A 21,817-nucleotide genomic window follows, 5' to 3' on the forward strand; every position below is an offset into this window, starting at 1 on the left:
TTACCTGTTGAGATTGCGGACATACATGAAAGCACTACGCCTGGCTCTCGTTCTCTGCACCACTGTCCCCCACCCATAGGAAACCTTCAGAGGCATTGGTTCAACTGCTCGCAAAATCATGCAATAATGAACCAGAAAAATGAAGTAGACATTGCAGTACCACTGTATAAACTAAAGAAACTCTATATTCATTCTTGAACCAGCAGTGTTTTGCTTTGGAATTTTCAATTAAAAAAAAATAAAAAATGGGAAGTTGCATTGAATACAGTTGTTTCTGTAAAGACACCATCAGTCTTATTCCATTACTAGGCTTTGAAATATAGTACAAAGTGATAAAACAGTGAATTAATTCAAATGGTTTTCAGTCTATTGTGCCCCCTACATTAAATGAGAATCCCCCAATTGTGTTTATCAGAAGTACTAAAAAGCCTTACCTTTTGGATAATCTTCCAATAAGAGGTTGAAGTGACCTAACTGACAAAAGAAATCAGACTCGACCTTTCCTTCAGCTTTCAAAATTAGCGATTCATAGCAGCGAACAGCCTGGGAAAAATAAATACAAGGTTTTCAAAATTCTGTATTTAACTAAAGCAAAATAATACATTTTCAATACATTTTCTAAGAAATAATAAGGTTTCTTGTTAAAGTGTGCAAGGCAAGAAGTCTACAAAGCCTCTCAATAACATGGTTAGCATTACTTTTCAAAGAAGAAATGTAATATTCTAGACAAAACAGATTTTCAAGTTCATTGATTCTAATGAAAATGGACAGCAAATGAAAAATACAAGTTCTCTCTGGTTTATTTGTGAACTCCAAAACCATTCAATTTCCTAAACACAAAACAAACCTCTAACATATATGAAGATTTTAATTTAAAAAATCAATGAAATGCAAAAGAATTGATTTTACTTATTTATCTCAGTCTGCAAGAAAGCGTGTTCTCTGATTTTACTCTTATTCTGTTTGTTTTCTCTGAAGGACTCATTTCATTTTACCATTTTTTTTAGCTATTTTTTGCTAAAATGAAGAATACGTTACCTCAACATGCTTGCTTAGACAATTCATACACCTTAGCATGTAACTCCCAACACTTGATTCATTACACATACCTCTATCATATCACAAAATACAGTTTACTATCTTCTACTTACTGAACAGCTACTGTATGCTAAAAGCATGAATCCAATTAGAAAATAATTTCACTTTGAGAAAATTTGCTCTGCAGGTTTTTAAGCGGCACACTCAAAGGATGCTCTGTGTTGCAAACATAAATTTTTAATGGACTGAAATGATACCTTCTATTCACCACAATGGTTAACCATCTATAACCTATCTTTAACCTCTTACCTCAAGACCCTACTTACACTTTGGGAATAAATGAATAAATAAAATCAGTTTCCCAACTTTTTGAACTTCCAGTTTCTTGATTTTGAACATGCTAGTCATTAAAATGAAGTCGCTGAATAAACCTGAATGGGAAGGAAGGTTCCCAGCTGGTTAATCCATGACTTTCATCAACTCTTATTTTGATTGTGTTTCAAATTTGGTTGCAATTACGAACTGCTTGGGTTTAATACATTACAATAATCAAAGACCTTGATCTAAACTTAATCTGAAAGTACGAGCCTCATTAAGTCATTTTATTGAAACTAGAAATTCGAAAAGGGAAAAGATGATCCTGTAATACTTGAGTCCAAACACTAAATTAGCAGTCTTGTCCGTATTTAGGATTTTGTGTACACTTTTATTAATCACTAAAATGAGAAATGTTGTAATAAAAAGAAATGTTAAGAGATAGTTAAAACACACATGTGGAGAATCCAAATCACTGAGCTAACTCGAACCAGAGCAAGGTAAAAATCAGCCATTTTTATCTTGCGATGCTACCTTTAAAATTCTCGTTTAAATGCTAAGCCATAATAAAATAGGCCTTGCTATACTCAATGAACACAAAGCCATGCATGGGACCAGAGGAGTGGCTCTCAGTTTGCATCCCAAGCTTTAGATGCATTAAACACATTTTCACCTACTTCCAAGACCAGGATAGCCATATTTTATGGCTGTTTTCAGAAACAACATTCTGATGGATAAAACCAAAGCTATGTTGCTGCAAAACTGCAACAAAATGGGTGACATCTGTATCAAATCTGTTAGGTGTATGCACAATATTAGAATTATTTAATAATTCCATTTAAATTCTGTATTTCAAACTAGCTATTTGGTCATATTCTGAGGAGACTGAGATGTGCATTTGCCTCTCTACATCAAAGAGCTGCTGAAGAATTTTTTATTCATGTTCCAATTCCATGCACTGGAAGGACTGGGTTTCTGTTGACAGTTAATCAGAGATACTTTAATTTTATTCCCACCACTCTGAGTACCTCTTGGAGTCAGCAAACTTTCAATCTAAAGAATACGATCCCTGGAATAAGAAACAATGTGTGTATGAACCAATTCTCAACATTTAGGCTCATCAGCTGAACCTACTCCCACCTGCACATGCTTTAATGCAGTATCTTGGGGTTTGTGCCTTGTTTCCTCTCTCCACTTCTTGGTCTCATCTCTCAATTTGTAAAAATTGTAATACAACTCTTGCTGGTGCCCCTAATGTTACTGTCATAGATTAATTTGCAAATAGCCCTTCCATTTTCTGATGCTATGCAATCCATGCTGCAGCTGCTATAGAGAATATTCATACTATGACTTTTTTGTCTTCTACAATTCAGTCACTGTTCAGAGCATATGAAAACTACTACTACAACAGGCAGTTTATAAAAAATTGCTGAAGAGGAAGTTAGAGTAGTTTATTTGCTGAATTAGATGGCTACAGGTATTTATAGCAAACCTATGACTTTATGAACCAATATAAAAGGATTTTCCTATAGAGATATTCAAGCAAACTATAAATCACATACACTAAAACAGCAAAGCGTCTGGGAGGCCCTTAACATTTCCCCAGCCCTTTTTTAAGTAAATCTTCATTAAAAGATGTACAATTATCTAAAGTTGTATATGTATTATATATATAATTATACAATTATAATATGTAATGTATTATATACTGTATATATTGTATATTACATATTATATAGAGAGAGGGAAAAAAACACACCCAAGTCTCTCACACAACTCAGCTCACTTCTCAACAAGGCAGATTTTCCCTTTGCACTAGAAGACACTTTGAAGATTCTGCAAAGCCATGTTACTAAGGCCAGCACAATGCAAGGCGTAGGACACCGGAGCTGCAAACCAGAACTTCCCCTTTAAGTAACAGTTAATTTACAGTTACCTGTTACTGTAAGAGCTATTTAACTACACCTTTAAGTACACCCTTCCCAGTTATCTCTAACCTACTTATAACACTATCAGGAAAATGTTTACATTTATGCAAGCTTAAAATTGTGAAGGCTGTTTCATGTGAATTGTCAAAAATTCTTCCAGCACTTTCTAACTAAATGAAACAAACAACATGCTTTACTTCCTCAGCAGGAACACCAAATTCAGCCTCCAAGTCTCTGTAGGACAAGCAGCAGACTGGTCACTACTCAGCTCATTATTCTTAGTAGCTAGAGCAGATTCAGTTACACAAACCGATTAATTTAACTTCGGCTCTGGTTGCAAAACTTCCTTCTCCATTAAGTCCCTTCACAAACATCTTTAGAAAGGAACAGGTATTTTTTCCTGCATAGATGAGAATCTGTCTCTCAGCTGAATAAACGAATGCAAAGCATTTTGAAAGAGGGAGGTCACAATCACATGCATCTGTATATGGCTGCTTTGAAGGAATAATCAAAAGATCTCATTTCAGCAGATCTGTAACTGCAAAGGCCATCTATGGTACCACTTCTTCAGCCAATTTAAATCATCCTGAGACACTAAGAATTCTAAGGAAGCTACAAATCCCTCAGGTTTTTAGGTATTGTTATTTCTCCATACTGTATGGATTTATAAGTGCACTCAATGGAGCCAGCCTTGCAAATTGCTAGTATTGACAAATTAACAAGCAAGAGAAAGATCCCGAAATGAAAAAGAAGATTGCTACACAATGTTGTACACTTCCTTCCCTTTGTTCAAGGGCTGCATGAAGATAAAAGAGAAACCTGAAGAATTTAGGAACTTGGCAAAATAATCCCCCGCAGCTGTTCTGCAGTGTAACAACCAGAGCAGAAGCAGGAAACAAACACAGGAATGGCTGCAGGAAAAGAAGCTGGCTTATAGGATACCAAGAAAAAAAAACCAAAACCAAACAAAACGTAACAGCACTCGTCTGTCACTTGCGCCATTAAAAGCAAACTGAAGTAATACACTACTGTCAACACTTCTGACATAACACTTACAAGCCCCCTCTTATGACATCACAGCTCATGACTGGGGGCATTCTGATTTCACAAATTGGACCAATTCTTATTACACAGATAAATACAACACAGTGAAGAAGAAAAAGGCTTAGCATATCTGTCAACTTGGAAAAAGTCAGCAAAACATTCATACATGTTCGCAAAAGGAAAAATAACTCCATTATCATTTTTAAAATGCACTGTCAAATCCTTGTACGTTCACTACTTATTATTCCAAAGCGAAAGGAATGGATTTCCCCCCACACGCACCTCTGTTCTTAGAAGAACATTTCTTCTCCCTTTTTCCCCCTGAAAAACAACCCAAACCAAACAAAAACAACCCTGTGAAGCAAATGCCAGTTTTGGCTATTATTAACATGGTATCTCTTCCTGAAGAAAAGACCCTAGAGGTGGGAATATACTACAACAAAAATCTAAGATAAAGCCAGAATTCTAAATACTGAATACAAAAGGGACTGACACATATTGCAGCTCTACTTCATAAAAGAAAAGGATGATGTTATTTCTACTTCAACTAATATGAAGGGGGAAAAAAACCCCACAAACCTTTACCGTTATCACTGATTGCAATTATTTGCCTTTTACAGCACGAATTCAAATTACTGTTAAACCAGTGTACTAAAAAGGGAAGAAAAAAAATAAATACAAAAAAACTCAAAACCAAACAATACAGCTTTTTTCAACAGCTTCTAAAGATGATGATGTTACTATGTCCTTTCTTAACTTGTGACAAGCATGACTGACTAAGATGAAAGTAGTAGGACTAAACTGCCAAACATGACAAAACATTAATTATTAATTCTTTAATATATTAATGATATGAGAGCAGAGGAGTGCACTCAATCAACAAATTTTTACTTAAAACACAGAAGAAACACTGACAGCTACAGAAAACCAAAAAGCTAGCAGTATAAATTGTTAGCATGGCAACCACTGGGCACTAATGTACAGTGAAAGAGATTTGAATTTTACTGGGTAATAAATTAACTGTTGAAGAAAAATATGGTGTTTTAATGCAGACAACACAGTATAAAATGACAAATTCAAAGCCTCAGGATATTACTAGAACCTTAAAGTTCACAATAGAAAACAGTACTGTATATAAAGATGCCTTCCATTGGGGAGGAGAGGGAACAAACAAACAATTCTTGTTTATTTTTTCCTGTTTCTCTAGAAAGCAGTAACCTGAATAGATGCACTTTTTGAGCAGGTAATGAGAACTGGAAGCATGAAAAAAATTCCACGTGACAAATTTGAAGAGACAGACATCAGCAGACTCCTCACAAATGAAATAAATACTACACTAATGTTTAGAAATGAAACGTTAATAGCTTTTAAGGGATATTTTACCTTCTGGAAAAGAAGGTAATTATGTAGACAGTGCTGGACACTGAAGTGATGATCACGCTATCTACTAGCAGTCAATATTTGAAAGTTATCAAGAGATCAGAAAAGCAGAAGTTTATGTATCTGCGGGGCTCATTCTCCCCACCTTAGTATCAAAAGAGGATGTTCTGTAAGACTTCTCTTCCTTTCCTTTCTCCATGCCACAATTCAGCAAAACACACACGATTTTCTAATAACGTTGACAACAGCTAACATCCCGAGAACCTCCTCAGTCAGTTCTTGCTCCTGCTCTGCAACAAGTGTGAACAAGACTTGCCTCAGATTTGCAAGCAGACAAAAAGACAACCCGAATTCTTCAGAAGTTAAACTATTTCTTTTGCCCCTCACCACCAACAATGACTGGCCCCTTTTCCTGGGCTGTAAATGACTTAAAGGAACATCTCTTTTACTTCACAGAGAAAAGCATACATTTCAAATAATCATATTTGATGAAGACAACCTGTATTAATCCACTGGCTCTGCCACTGAAGGTTCTTGTATTTTGTATGGATGGCACAATACTTTAAACTTCCCTTACTTTCCTACTCAGTATCAACTCCTACTACAGCTTTCAAAGCTTTGTGAAACTCATACTGTGTTATAAAATTTCTCTCTCAACTTAGCACTAGTTTACTCTTCTTTCATCTTACATGCGACCTGTATTATGTAAAAGACCAAAGTCCTTATTTCAGGGACAGTAAGTAGTATAGAACAATGGAAATTGATCCTCCTTACCCATTTCTCAAGAAACACAGCATCAATTCTGGGCAAATTTCCCCCTGCCCTAAGATTACTGCTTCATGAAAGAAGACACAAATATTGCAAGCAATAAAGAAGAAAAGTGGTTGTGCATGTTTGCTACCTGCACTGCTTGATGATAACAAGATGAATTTTCTTTGAAAGCCACTACTGTGGCCTAGGACTTGACTACCACAGGCATAATTAAAAAAAAAAACAATTGTTACATCTTCAGTATAATCTGGAAGCAGAAGAGATGAAACAGCAAGCAGCAGAAGGTGAAGGTTGCTAAATTTACAACTGAAAATTAATTGAAAGGCAAACAGCAAAAACCAGAACTTGCTCCAAAGACCAGGGTGAAAGCAACACACGATTACCATAAGAAACAAACAATAAAATAAACCTATTAACAATTCAGAAACCTACTGTGGAGCATCAGTATCACTAAAACAAACTCTACCATCAGACAGAGAATAAACAGCAGACACTAGTAACTTAGAAATAATTCTTCTTGAAACCAGTTATCACTGAAAAATGAGCGATACCACCGCATAAGCAGCATAGAACTGCAGAACAGAATACAACATAGAATATATGCAAATCAATGATAAATAGAGAAAAGTGACCTTTCAGTGGAGGGGGAATAAAACCAACTTGCCACCACTGAATAAAGAAGACATAATATCAGCTATAAGACATCCCTTACAACTGTTTCCTGTCAGGCAAATGTAAGTTAGCCTCTCCAAGAGAATAACAGAAAACTTAGTAGTTTTCAGCTGACAGCATCCACAACCAACTGCATTCTGAATGAAAAACTGACTGGAGTTAGTGAGTGAATCACTGGGCATTAATCCTGAAATGACCTTTAGGATGCAACACCCCCATCCCTTACTTCTTTTAAATCCAGTAAGATATACTTAGAAATATAGATGTGCATGTAAGTGCAGACACACCTACACTATACAGGAAATTAAATTTTAAACTATCAGCAAACTGAATGCTTTCTATTCTGTCCCTGAAAACATTTCATAACCAGAGCCTCAGGAGATTCTGACAAATTTTGCATGGATTTTCATCATTCCAAATACTGCATAGTTATTCTTTAATGTAAGAAAAAAATACAGAAAAACAAAAGAAACAGACTTTTTTACATGGCAGTAGGTTTTTCATAAGCAATTGAAATGTCTGATTTTTTTATCTGAGAATATAGGAACATTTTCTGTTATTTTTTACTATATAATCCTATTTGAAGTAGAATTACAGCACCTTAATTTAGCAATTGTTCTAGACCTAATGAATAGTTAACCACACACTAAATTCGACTACTAAATCTGACTTCATTCTAGCAATTCTAAACTATAAAAACACAGAACACCACAGCTGATGGTCTATGTTTATATAGTTTACATTATACTTGAGAACATTTAGACAGTTAACACTGATAAATAAACTTATCTTTTTTAAGTGTTAAACCACTTTTAATTAGGAAGCTATGAATTTTCATATAGATTTAAGGAAGATCACAAATCAAATATTTATTTATCCATTCCATTGTGTAAATAACTTTGGAAATACACTAAAAATCAACACAGATGAAAAAAAGAAAAAAGCCAATTAAAGTCAGGGTCTTCATTAAAAACTGCCTGTTTTTGTTAAGAAAAAACTCCAAATATTAAACCTGACTATCACTTATGCAAAGATCTCCTGATCCAGACTGAAGCCTTTGGAAATGTAACACTGACTATCAGCTACCAAGCATCAAGATGGCAATGTATAAAGAAGCTTGGAAAAAAAGTATTAAACAGAGAACAATGTACATAAATATGAAAATGTCTATAAAGATTGACAAAACAAGTATATCTTTATGAAAATACTCAGTTTCAGAATAAATAGAGTGATTTTCTGCGCTGTTGTTTAAATACAAGGTGATACAGAAAAGTAATTATTATTAAATATTAAAAAGCTATCATCAACTGCTCTGCTCTGCTAAACCTGCACAGTCTAAACTTCAGTTCCAAAAGGGGTTCAAGCACCAGAGGTGGCCCGTTTTCAGATATAAATATTGTTGGTAGCTTAGTCTGAAAATATAAGGAAAAAATGATTTATTTTAGAAAAACGGTCAGGAGCTGTTTATAAAGAAAGTATAAGAGCTAATGCTAACAGGATAGCAAGTACAGTTTTCAGCACCACAGGACACATAAAATTGTTAAAGGTACATTAAGACACAAAGGATTAAAAAAGAACATCTAAGTGGAAAGAACCTGGTTTCAAATACTGAAACACCACTGTTTCAAAAACAATCTCATAATGCTGGTATTTCTGAAGTTAGCATAGCCAGTATACCAGGAAAGGTGCCCCACAAAGGTTTTCCATCACATTTTCAAAGTCTCACATACAGGTACCACTCCACGTATCATGTTCCTTTTTCCACTGTCATTCATACATACCCCTGTTGTAGCTGATTATATTTAGGTGACGAGGATTCCACTCACATTTGAAAGTGATCAACACTAGAACATAACCAAATGTGCATGAAAACCAGCTTGCATAGAAAAAATATTCTGGAGAAGAACTTTATGCCCAGTAAACACCTTAAAAAGCACCACAATAATTGCCATCAAGAGCTGTAGCTCTTATCTCCTAATACCTAACACCCAGAGTTACCCCTGTCCTTTCCCACCTCAAATAGCAGTCTGAATGAATAGAAAAAATGCAATGGTTAAATAAGAGGAATAAAGTCCTCTGGATCCAGTCACACAACTGATGATCAGTACCACTTCTGAATGGAAGAACTGGTGTGCATCATTCCAAGAAAGAAATAATGTCCACTCGTGCTATGTAGCAATAACAGGTGGGGGAAGTACATTCCAGCATTTATGTACTACGAAGTGCAAGTAAAAATTATTTTAGCTACTAGTGTGCATGCACATCGTAATTATGTGCTACAATGACAATACAATCAAACACTGCTCAAGAACTCTTCAACAGAATCTTCTGATAAGTGAAATTTTGCCCTGAATTTTCACAGCCAGTACACTGTAAAGAATCTTGTGGCTGCAGGGCAAATAGCCATGCAGGTTGCCAGTACAGGCTGTTTCCATTAACATTCCCCTGGAGATGGACAGAAGACCTCCTTCAATTAATGCTTCCCAAGCCCTATCAAATTTGCATCCAATATAGAGATGGGCATTAACAAATACAAAGTGGAAAAAACAAAAGAGGACGCCTTCAACACAGGAGAGGGGGGAGATCAGCGTCCAGGAGCCTCAACTCAGAGCGACAAGAGCAGAACCACCCAGGGAGCCTCAAGCCTTCGACAGGACCTGCCCAGGAGCCGCAGCTCAGCTGACGAGAGCAGCTGACTCACAGGGGGCGGAGCCAGGAGCAGCGGCACCAGCCCTGATTGGTTAAAAACATGCCCCAGGGAGGATGGTGAGCACTCGCCTGATGACCAGGGCCCGCTCTGGGAGCTCTGCTCTGGCTGCCCCGGCAGTGGCAGCGTAGGCACCAGACAGAGCCGGTGAGAGTGGAGACTGCAGCGCGGAGCCCCAAGTGTAGAGAGGGCCTGCATGGGTCTGTTGAGGGAAAGGTGTACAGTGGGCAGGGCTGCACCCGGTGCTCCCTGGTGGAGGTCCTCCTGCAGCTGGGTCTGAGCTGCGGGATGCTGTCAATAGGCTGCAAGATGTCAGGACAGCTGAAAGGAAGCAGGAATGCTTGCTCCACGCCCAAACTGTGGAGGGGCCTCAAGCTTCCCCTCTAGCTCATGGAGGAAAGAAGGAGGCCGTTAACCCGGGAAGCTGGGAATTAGTGACAAAAAAAAAAAAAAAAAAGAAGAAAAAAAAAAAAACCCAACCAAACAAAAAACCCCCAAAACCAACAACAAAAAAAAAAAAAAAGGAGGAAAAGGACAATTAAAAGCAGGGGATTTCCTCCTAAATCTGTTGTCCCCACACAGAACCGCTTTGCTGTCCTGCAGGAGGCTAATGAGGAAACACCCTCGCACCAGAAACAGCCCGCTGATGCACTGGTAAAGAAGATCTCTGCTAGTGCTGCCAGGAAAAAGCAGCGGGTCGTAGCAGCAGGGGACTGTACTTTGAAAGGGACAGAAGCACCAGTCTCAGGGGAGGTGTGTTGCCTACTAGGGATCAGGAATGCTGCAGAGAGCCTTCCTACTCTAGTAAGACCTGCTATTACCCACTTCTAGTGATCCATGTGGGTGCTGGGGATATAGACAGCAGTAGCCTGGAGAACATAAAGAAGGACTACAGAGCCCTGGGAGAGCTGGTTAAGGGCTCTGGAGCTCCGACTGTCTTTTTGTCAATTTTCCAGGACACAGGGTAGGACCTTAAAAAGGCCAGGAGGATTGGCCAGGTTAATAAATGGTTAGAATGGTGGGGCCATAGTCAGGGGTTTGGGTGTCTTGAACACGGGACCCAAGTCTGTAGGCCAGGTTTAGTGGGGGCTGGTGGAGCTGGTCTGACAAAGAAGGGGAAGAGCCGTTTTGGTAGGAGGCTTGCCAGGCTTGTCAAGGAGGCTTTAAACTACCTGTGCTGGGGGACGGGGGCATCATTCCATCCCAACACACCCAGTCAGTTGCCAGCACCTATAATAAATGCTTGGAGCAATGTGGAGATATTCCAGCCACTCCAGCCAATGAGCCTGCTTTGCCTGGAGCTCGGCTCAGATGCCTCTATACAAACACCTATAGCATGGGGAACAAACAAGAGGAATTAGAGATGTGTGCACATCTATGGGAGTATAACAGGCATCACGGAAACATGGCGGGATGGCTCCTATGACTGGAGTGTTGGAATGGAAGGTTACAGGCTCTTTAGAAAAGACAGGCCCAGCAGGCGGGGAGGGGGAGTTGCCCTTTATGTTAGGGATAGGCTGGAGAGTACTGAACTCTGTCTGGGGACAGGTGAGCAGTTAACAGACAGTTTGTGGGTCAGGGTTAAAGGGAGAACAGCGATGGGAGACATTACTGTGGGAATTTGTTACAGACCGCCCGATCAAGGAGAAGCTGTGGATGAAGCACTTTATAAACAGATAGGAACAGCCTCATGCTCACAGACCCTTGTTCTCATGGGTGACTTCAAACACCCTGACATCTGTTGGAATGACGGTACGGCCTGGCACAAGCAATCCAGGAGGTTCCTCGATTGTGTGGAAGACAACTTCCTTCTGCAAGTAATAGAGGAGCCAACAAGGAGAGGTGCCATGCTTGACCTCGTGCTCACCAACAGGGAAGGGCTCGTTGGAAATGTGACGCTCCAGGGCAGCCTTGGATGCAGCAATCATGAGATGGTCGAATTTGAGATCCTCAGGACAGTGAGAAGAGCGTGCAGCAAGCTCACTGCCCTGGACTTCAAGAGAGCAGACTTTGGCCTCTTCAGGAACCTGCTTAGTAAGGTTCCATGGGGTACAGCCCTAGAGGGCAGGGGGGGCCCAAGACTCTTGGTTGATCTTCAAGGATCACCTGCTCCAATCTCAGGAGTGTTGCATCCCAACTAGAAGGAAGTGCAGCAGGAGGGCCAGGAGACCTCCTTGGATGGATAAGGAGCTGCTGAGGAAAATTCAAATGAAAAAAGAGGCTTACAGAAACTGGAAGCAAGGACAAGCGGCCTGGGAAGAGTACAGGGATGTTGTCCAGGAAGCAAGGGACCAGGTTAGGAAAGCTAAGGCCCAGTTAGAACTAAACTTGGCTAGGGATGTTAAGGATAACAGGAAGGGATTCTACAGGTATGTAGCAAATAAAGAACAGACTCGGGAGAACGTAGGCCCCCTCAGGAAGCTCTCGGGTGAACTAGCTACACAGGATTTGGAGAAGGCTGAGGTTCTGAATGGCTTCTTTGCCTCGGTCTTCACTGGCAAAGGCTCTGACCGCACCACCCAAGTCTTGGAAGGCAGACACAGGGACTGTGAGAATGAAGACCTTGGGCCCACTGTGGGAGAGGAACTGGTTCGAGATCATCTTAAAAATCTGAACGTGCACAAGTCCATGGGTCCTGATGAAATCCATCCACGGGTCCTGAAGGAGCTGGTGAATGAAACTGCTAAGCCGCTGGCCATCATATCTGAAAAATTATGGCAGTCAGGTGAAGCTCCCGACAACTGGAAAAAGGGAAATACAACCCCCATTTTCAAGAAGGGGAAAATGGATGACCCAAGGAATTACAGGCCAGTCAGTCTCACCTCTGTGCCTGGCAAAATCTTGGAACAGATTCTCCTGGAAGGCATTCTAAGGCACATTAAAATCAACAAGGTGCTTGGTGACAGCCAGCATGGCTTCACTAAGGGGAAATCCTGCCTGACCAATCTGGTGGCCTTCTATGATGGGGCTACTGAACTGATGGACAGCGGTAGAGCAGTTGATGTCATCTGCCTGGACTTGTGCAAAGCGTTTGACACTGTCCCACACAACATCCTTGTCTCTAAATTGGAGAGACATCAATTTGATGGATGGACCACTCGGTGGATAAAGAACTGGCTGGATGGCCACACACAAAGAGCTGTGGTCAATGGCTCAATGTCCAGTTGGAGACCAGTAACGAGTGGTGTCCCTCAGGGATCAGTGTTGGGACCGGTCTTGTTTAACATCTTCATCGCTGACACGGACAGTGGGATTGAGTGTGCCCTCAGCAAGTTTGCTGATGACACCAAGCTGTGTGGTTCGGTTGATAACACTGGAGGGAAGGAATGCAATCCAGAGGGACCTTGACACACTTGTGAGGTGGGCTGATGCCAACCTCATGAAGTTTAACCATGACAAGTGCAAGGTCCTACAACTGGGTCAGAGCAATCCCAGGCACAGCTACAGGCTGGGCAGAGAAGAGATTCAGAGCAGCCCTGCGGAGACAGACTTGGAGGTGTTGGTCAATGAGAAAATGAACCTGAGCTGGCTTCAGTGTGCTTGCAGCCCAGAAAGCCAACCGTATCCTGGGCTGCATCAAAAGGAGCGTGACTAGCAGGTCAAAGGAGGTGATCCTGCCCCTCTACTCTGCTCTTGTGAGACCTCACACGGAATATTGTGTGCAGTTCTGGTATCCTCAACAGAAAAAGGACACATAACTGTTGGAACAAGTCCAGAGGAGGGCCACGAGGATGATCAGAGAACTGGAGCACCTCCCATATGAAGACAGGCTGAGAAAGTTGGGGCTGTTCAGCCTGGAGAAGAGAAGGTTGCATGGAGACCTCCTAGCAGCCTTCCAGTATCTGAAGGGGGCCTATAAGGATGCTGGGGAGGGACTCTTCATTAGAGACTGTAGTGACAGGACAAGGGGTAACGGGTTAAAACCTACACAGTATCTTACACAGGCCTTTAGGTGAAGGATCAACTCCTACATTCTTTACAGTGGCAGACATGCAAAACCTTACCGAAGAACTTCAGCAGCTTCACAGGCAAGATAGTTTCCAAAATGCAACCAACTTAAGACTGCAAAAGTGCACCAAAAGTGACCTAGGGCAGAGTGACTCAAGAGTTTCCATTAAAAGTCAAGTTTCTCAATACTAAAAAGCTGACTGTCTTCCTTCTTATTCCTTCTTCTGTCCTTATGTCCTTCCTTCTTCTATTCCTTTTGCATAAATGGGGCATAACCATCAGTAATATAATCTATCTTTGCTTAAAAGCTAAATTCACTTTCAAAACACTCAATGGTCTAGTCAGAGGATCTTTAAATTGTGAGAATACACCAATGTAAGAACTGCAGTCAACAAGAACACTTTTCAATGCAAGAAAAACTTATTTCCACAGCAGACTGTTTTGGGCTTGTTAATTTTTTTTTTTTCTCCAAGTACTGGTCCCAAAGAGTAAAAGTTATTATTATTAGAAAGTTATGTCATCATCACAGGGTATATTGATGTGTACACAGACTTGTACATTCACCTTCATTAATACACATAAAACAGCCACCATGCACTGTAGAAAAATCCCTGTCAAAACAGTGTGTCATCATGGACAAGCAATTCCCCTAGAGAGGTATCATGGGTTCAGCAGTAGCAGTCATTTTTCTCCTTCTTAGCATCTGGTACAGTGTCGTGTTTTTTACTTTCAGCCTGGGAACAGCACTGATAACACCAATGTTTTTAGTTGTTGGTCAGAATGCTTACTCTGATCAAGGACTTTGTGAGTCTCATGCTCTGCCAGGGAGGTGGGGAAGCCAGGAGGAAGCAGAGACAGGATACGTGACCCAAACTGACCAAAGAGGTATTCCATACCACAGTATGTCATGCTCAGGATGTAGAACTGGGGGCAGTTACCCGGAAGGGTGAGATCACTGCTGGGGTCAGGCTGGGTATCAGCCAGCAGGTGGTGAGCGGCTGTATTCTCTTCCCTTGTTATTTCCCTTATCATTATTACTATTGGTGGTAGCAGCAGTGATTTGTGTTATACCTTAGTTACTGGACTGTTTCCATCTCAACCCATGGGAGCTACATTCTTCCGATTCTCCTCCCCAACCCTCCAGGAGTGGGGCAAAGAAGGCGGGGGAGTGAGTGGACAAGCTGCTTTGCTGACTGGGCTTAAGCAATGACAAGAGGAAACAGGGAAAATGGCAAAACAAAACAAAAATCTTATGAACCAAGCATAACAGTCAGACATTGAATGAAGTTCCACAGAACACATTGGCTACAGCCACAGAAGTGGCAAATAAAAGCTCAGACAAAAGAGAGCAAAAGGGAATGCACCAGTGAGAAATGAAACCTTAATCGGGGGAACAGTAGATAATGAGAAAACCCTGAACAACAAACAGCACCATCTTCACTGCACTACTGTTTCACCCCTACTCCATCTGGAGCACAACAGCCTCCCCATTATTACTCACCCAATACATAGCATCTCCACATAATAATTACTTCAATCGTGCCAGTCACAAAATCACAGAACGGCTGAGGTTCAATCATGCCAGTCACAGAATCACAGAATGGTTTAGGTTGGAAGGGACCATCTAATCTGACCACCCTGCCTAAGCACCTAGAGCACATTGCTCAGGAGTGTGCCCTAGAGGCTATTGGGTTATCTCCAGAAAAGGAGTCTCCATAACCTTTCTGGACAACCTATCCAATGCTCACTCACCCTCACAGTAAAGAATTTCTTCCCCATTTTCAAGCAGGACTCCCCAACCTGCTGGCAATACCCTTCCTAAGGCAGCTGGGATACCCTCGGCCTTCTTGCTTACAAAGGCATGGTACTGTATCACTGCAGTAACAGACAACCAATGATTAGCCCTCTGCAGAGAATGTTTAGGGAGAATGAAAAAATACAAAGGCGAGTTTAAGAACATTTAAAAGTGCATCAAATTTAAGGCATTTTCAAGTAATCATAAAAGGCAAATGGTCACATGCAAGTCATTCCCAAATGTCAACCTTCTTAATCCCTTTATTTTAAACTGTCAGTTGCAGTACAAAAGATTCATTTTTCATAGCTTTCTGCAGGAACAGATTTCTTTATATCCAAAAAATGCAAACCCTGTCATTCTAGACCACTGATGGCCTGTCCCGTGCAAGCAACAGGAGGTGTGTAAGCTTTATGCTTAAGCTTGGAAATATGAATAACACTTGCATGTGCAGGAAATTATTTACGTTGTCTTGAGGCCAGAGACGGAAAAGTGGCCTCTTATGAGGTGCATGTGGCTTACAGGGAAAAAAATCCTAACTAGCGACATCTGTGCTGCTGTTCAGCACAGAACCTCTGCAACTGCTTTTAACTTCTGGGGCAATTAGGACCAAATAGCTGCAGGAGAACAAGCTCCCCCAGCCAGCACAGTCAGGGCAAGGCAGCACTGACTGGGAGGAGGAAGAAGGGCTTCCTATCTTACATGTTTTTCCTTCCTCTCCACATGCTGAGCAGGTGGAAGAGCTCCTTAAGTGGAGTCTTTGACAGCTCAAGACAGGAGGGCTCAGACCTTCAGAAAAAGTAGAACCAGGAGGCATTCAAGTAAGCAAGGAGATGGCAGGGAGCCCTAGAATCAGAGGGGAGAGCACATTCAAAGTATTACAGGTAATAGGCATGAAATTTGAAATTTCTGTTAGTCTCTCTGCAGGCTAGTGGAACAAACCACACAGACCTCATGTAATTTATGCTAAGAAGAAAAAAATCACAATATACTGAATATATGTTTGAAACTTTATTTTGCTTTAACTTGAAAAACTGAAAGTCTTTGTGGAATATTAAAATAAAGTTTGCAGCTCTTGTCTCTCCAGATGTAAAGTCTTGTCTGCTAACTTCATGCTAGTGCCTCTCACACCAAGGCAGCCTTAAAGCAGCAGAATCACAACTTCACTCTTACTGCCATAACGCTTAATGGTGCATTTATGGCATACAATGTGCAGGAGACATAAATTTGTCAAAATTTGTTCTTTCTGTGTAGTAATGGAATGAGATTTGAGACTCTCGTCAGTCCGATGTACTTGTTTCACATACAGTTCAACACACTCCCATTCTTCCTGAGTCACACCGAGCTGTACCTAAAATCCATTTTCACAGGTATTTAATAGTGTCCAAGAAGCACAAAATTAAACATAAAAGGTGAACTACTTTAATATTAAATACACTTACTGGTCATAGCCTGTCATTAGCTCCATAATTTGCACTGATATGGTATTGCCCTTTGGACTGAATTTACGGTATTATTTTAGGTCTATCAACTATAAGTGAGGTGAGGACATTAATACTTGAAAATACACCAGTCAGCATGCCACAGCTGGATTTTTCAAAGGTAACCTAGGAGGCATGTAGCAGTATATCACTATACAGCCATCTAAGATCTTGAACTCTGCAACAGGCTTATTTAAACTATTAAAAAAAATTCCTCAAGCGCTATAATTACTAAGTTATGAGATAACAAACCAAGATGAGTATATGCTGCCAATATAAAAGGAAAAAAAAAGCATACACAATTCTGAAGTTCAGCAGAGGATAAATTTCCAAGAAAGATGAAATAAGACATCCACAATAAGTCAGACCAATACTCAGCCTAGTGCAGCATCATGTCTTCATATTTACTTCAAGAACACATTCACCAAAATAGAAACAATAAAAGATTAGCACAGCTTTTACATGAACTCATATTCTTGAAGCAGAAGCAAAAGAAAAACGTTAGAATATAACCATTTTTTTTTTTCTGACACTTTCCCAGTCTGCAGTAATTTAAGTTTAGGAACCTCCTGGGCACAAGTGGTACTGCTGTTTTTAACAGCTATTAACGGATTTTCCTTTCATTAATTTGCCCACCACTGTTCAAAACCATGTGCACTCATTTAACCTTAACAATATTTGGCAGCAAGGAGTTCCAAAGATTAACTGCAAGGAATCATCTTCCATTTATTCTGAATTTGCTTCCTGGAAGTTTCAGTTGATGTACCCAAGCTCTTGCAGTAGAAGAGACAGGGAACAACCTGTTCTAAATGCGGAAGTATTAATACCATCTCAGCAGATTTGATCTACAGCATTCAGTCTATCTTCTCTGTGTTCAGAAACAATAAACTTAAGTGAATTTTGAAGAGAACTGCAGAGATAAGAGCCAAGAAGAGCGACTATTGCAAAAGGAGGTCAAAACAACTGAAATTATTTGCCTTAGCAAATCAAAAACTAATACGATTGTTTTCTGCAAGTACCAACAGGACAAGCAACAGGGAAAGAGAAAAGTCATTTCAGCCTAACAACAATGTTGATAAACAAAAAATGCATACAAATTTAGACTGAAAATTAAACCAATATTTGAAGAATCAGAAAATTAGGATCTTCCACAGCATTTAAATGGAAACAGCAGACACAAAAGGGCACGTTTAAATACCCTTTTTCTATCACAAAATTATATGTATCTATGTAGCTGTAACATATAACCACCTGCAACATGACGGGGCAGGCTTCAAAAACAGCTGGAATCTCTCAGGTAAACCTACATATTCCTTTGTATTTTCTCTAAAAGTCTTTGCACATGATTTCTGAAAGGAACTTCTAGCCGAGTGTGACAGACCAATACCAATTACTTCCTATAAAGAGTTAAATTGTAAAACAAAGGGATTATGCCCTTGAGGCACTTTTGGATAAAAGTATTTGAGAAAGCTTTGGTAAAAGGCTGAACTAACTTCTTAAGCATTTTAAACTACTGCATCCTTGCTGTCCAGACAGGAGGCAAATACACTTACTGAAGTGCGGAGTATAACTACAGACCCAAAACCCAGATTTTTGATATCTGGCCAGCTTCAACAACCTAATACATGTGGGATTCAGTGCATGGATTCTCTCTAGAGAAGCTCAATTTTATATTGTAATTAAGAAAGGAATGCAATTTTTTAGCATATATATTTATTAAGACTCAAACCCACCTATTCCAGTCTTCCAGATTATATTTTGGCTGTAATTTCAGCATTACTCTAACAAGACAAGTACTAACATTGCAGGTATGTCAGTATCAACTAACAACTGAACCTTCCTAGGGCATCAGCCCTAGTTTCCCTCTACACAAAGGCAAATGCTTTTCAAAACTCACTTGTGAAATATTTTTCTCCTAAATGGGAGGTTTTAGTTTAGCAACTCCCCAGGAAAGAAAAATGAAAGAAAGAGTAAGAATATTCACAAAAAGTCAGCAGCATTACACATTCTGTGATATGCTTCCAAAACGTTATGTAGAAAATTCATAGAATCACAGAATGGCTTGCGTTGGAAGCGACATTAATCATCTAGTTCCAACCCTCTGCCATAGGGCATCCGCATCTTCTCTGGGCCTCTGGGCAACCTGTACCAGTGCCTCACCACCCTCACAATAAAGAATTACAACAGTTTTGAAGAAGAAAAAAAAGAAGAGAAAAAAGAAAAAAAAAAAACGGCTATTAACAACCTGTTACAAAACATTTAAAGAGGTAACAAACACAATGACAACAAAAAAACACATACACACCATCAAACACCAACATAAATAAAAGACTGGATATCACTTTTTACTTGATTTTCAACATCACATGCCCAACATGCATTGCCACCCACAGCGTGCAAGAAGAATGAACAGCTCTCCTACCTCAAGAGCTATCAATAATATGCTAAAAGAAAAAGTGGCATTGAAAATCATGGCGGTTACACTGGAAAGGGTATCTTATGAAGTGTTATAATGCTAAGCTATCATTTCAAGTTCTCCAAAGCAGTATGCTCCAAGGAATTGTTCCCAGTATTTTGTCTTCCAAAGATGTTCCCCACCACCCACATTCACATCAGTAGAAGCATGCAATTCGCCTTCTGCTGCATCATTTATCTAGTTGGTAGGCTTCTAACTCAGACTTACTCCTTTTTTTTCCCTGTAACACATATAAACAGGCAGTGTCACCTATTACTCTTTAATGCTCTTAGTTTTCATTAAGCCAACAAATGTCAATTTTTCTCACTAACACAGAAATGTTATCAACAAGATCAAAAGCAAGTGACACAAGACAAAACAGATCCAGCAAAATGTAACATCATGGTGGGAGTCTGCTGACATTTCTGTTCCGGACTCAAGAATCAAATAATTTACTACCCTTTCTCACCAACCCAGGTCTAAATCTGGCATGGTATTTTAAAATTTGAAAAGTGCCATTTTCAGAATTGCTGTCCTAATGCTGCTACTTCTTTCACTATTAAAAAGCTATCATTGTCTAAAGCTATAGCTTTGTGCCCTTAGTGAAAGCTACAGATAGTGATACCACAATTTTTGTACAGTTTAACTGAAAACATACTATACCCTTTAAATAGAAACTGTAGCTCTAGTTTGGTGAAACAGGTTTTTAGAGTGACATGCCAAGTGTAAAAAATGCTAAGTGAGAAGACCTTTATCAACAAAATTTAACACATAGTTTATTAGCAAGTGGAATTTTGTGTAAGGCCTTCCAGAAGGCTTAGAGCATTTAAATAACATCCTGAAAACAGGAAATATATGTAACCATGGGTCTGTCCATAAAGATCTGACAACAGTCATTGGGAAGCACCTGCTAGTACTCCAGCTGCAAAAGGGGTAGCTGTACTCGACAATCAAGGTATTAAGATAAAAAGTATGAGTTGTTACATTAGCAGTGATGCAATGCAGAAAGACCTGCCCTTGAGAAATGACGTGAGCCTGGATGCTAACATGATCAAACAAAAGAACACTTTCTTTAGAACATTAAAGAAAGCCATTATGCTTTATTTAGCACTGCCTTGTACAGGCAGGAGGAAGACTCAGGGACCTAAGCCACCACAACCATCAGCAGTTGCACAAGAAAAGGATGACACACAAATCTCAAAGTTGGTGAAGACAGTCAGATCATCAGGTATGGGAAAAAAACCCCCACCCAACCAAGTTTAGAAAAAAGCAAAGCTGAGTCTTCCTGGAAAGAAGCCTATTAACTGAGCCATAGGAATGCCACAGGCAGCTCCACACTTCAGCTGCAGACAGTGGCAAATGAACATGTATGTACACAGAAGAGGGAGTGTCACTCATGGAAGTCAAAGTTAAAATTATATCTATAGGCATCGCAGTTTCATCCCCTGGTTTTAAAAGTCTTGCTAGACCAGTCTGAGAGAATGTAACATACCACAGAACAAAGTTCACTGTGCAAAGCAAAGTTTTGTGCTGTTAATATTGAATTTGCATGGGAGAGAAAGGACAGAAGAAATAATCCTTTCTCTTACTGCTACAGTCTGAGTAGCTGTATTCCTGGGGCACTGTATATGGCAAAGCCATCACTAATGAAAGGATACTATGCGATTCTCAAATATCCCTCCATCCTCCATGAGCTCTCATGTGGCAGATGCAACTAGTCAATCTGTATCTGACATACAGGTTTTCAGGTGAGGCAAATACCACGTACTGCTCTGCTAGAACACTAAAAGACAGTGCCACTATAAGGTGCAGTTCTTAACACAAGTTTAGCATTGCAAACCTTCGCCATCCTGTGCTCTGCTTCCCTTCACCTACTATATATCCTGATGAAAGCAAAACCTCCCATACTACACAGGCCTATATTCAGAGCTCACAACTACCAGGGACATTTATGCCCAGATTGTGGACTGCTTCCCAACATTTTGGGAGATCATCTGTCCACTGCTTACAGCAGTTTTAAACATGTGAGGTAAGATAAGCGTGTAACTTCCTGATTTAATTATGTGGCCCAAGCTATATTCCACCTCCAACACTGCTGCGTACCTGGGATACCTGGACTGTATTCTCTATCTTGTTGAGACACCTCTAGAAACACTATTTGACTACTACTCTTTCCTGTGTTAGAAATCTTCCTGTTACTCACAGTCCGCTGTTAGCTTGCCCTTTCTTCCCTCCTCCCATTTCAATCACATTACTTTCATTTCAGAAAGTAAGTGTGAAACCACT

General features: G+C 40.0%; 1 protein-coding gene across 17 annotated transcripts in view; it reads right to left on the reverse strand.

Moving 5' to 3' along the window:
• The window catches only part of KDM6A (lysine demethylase 6A), a 158,176-nt gene that overhangs the window by 116,723 nt on the left and 19,636 nt on the right, over positions 1 to 21,817 (reverse strand). For all 17 annotated transcript variants that reach the window (XR_009726379.1, XR_009726378.1, XM_061359307.1 and 14 more), the window contains exon 3: positions 435 to 543. Coding sequence is in view for 15 of the 17 variants with exons in the window: in XM_061359307.1 (XP_061215291.1) it covers positions 435 to 543 (109 nt within the window). In the remaining 2 variants the exon portion in view is untranslated. The remainder of the gene's footprint in view (positions 1 to 434; positions 544 to 21,817) is intronic.

This window comes from Neopsephotus bourkii, unplaced genomic scaffold (genome assembly GCF_033783945.1).
Source record: "Neopsephotus bourkii isolate Nb327-2 ecotype Australia unplaced genomic scaffold, CSIRO-AGI_Nbou_v1 NB_962, whole genome shotgun sequence".
NCBI classification, from domain to species: Eukaryota; Metazoa; Chordata; class Aves; order Psittaciformes; family Psittacidae; genus Neopsephotus; species Neopsephotus bourkii.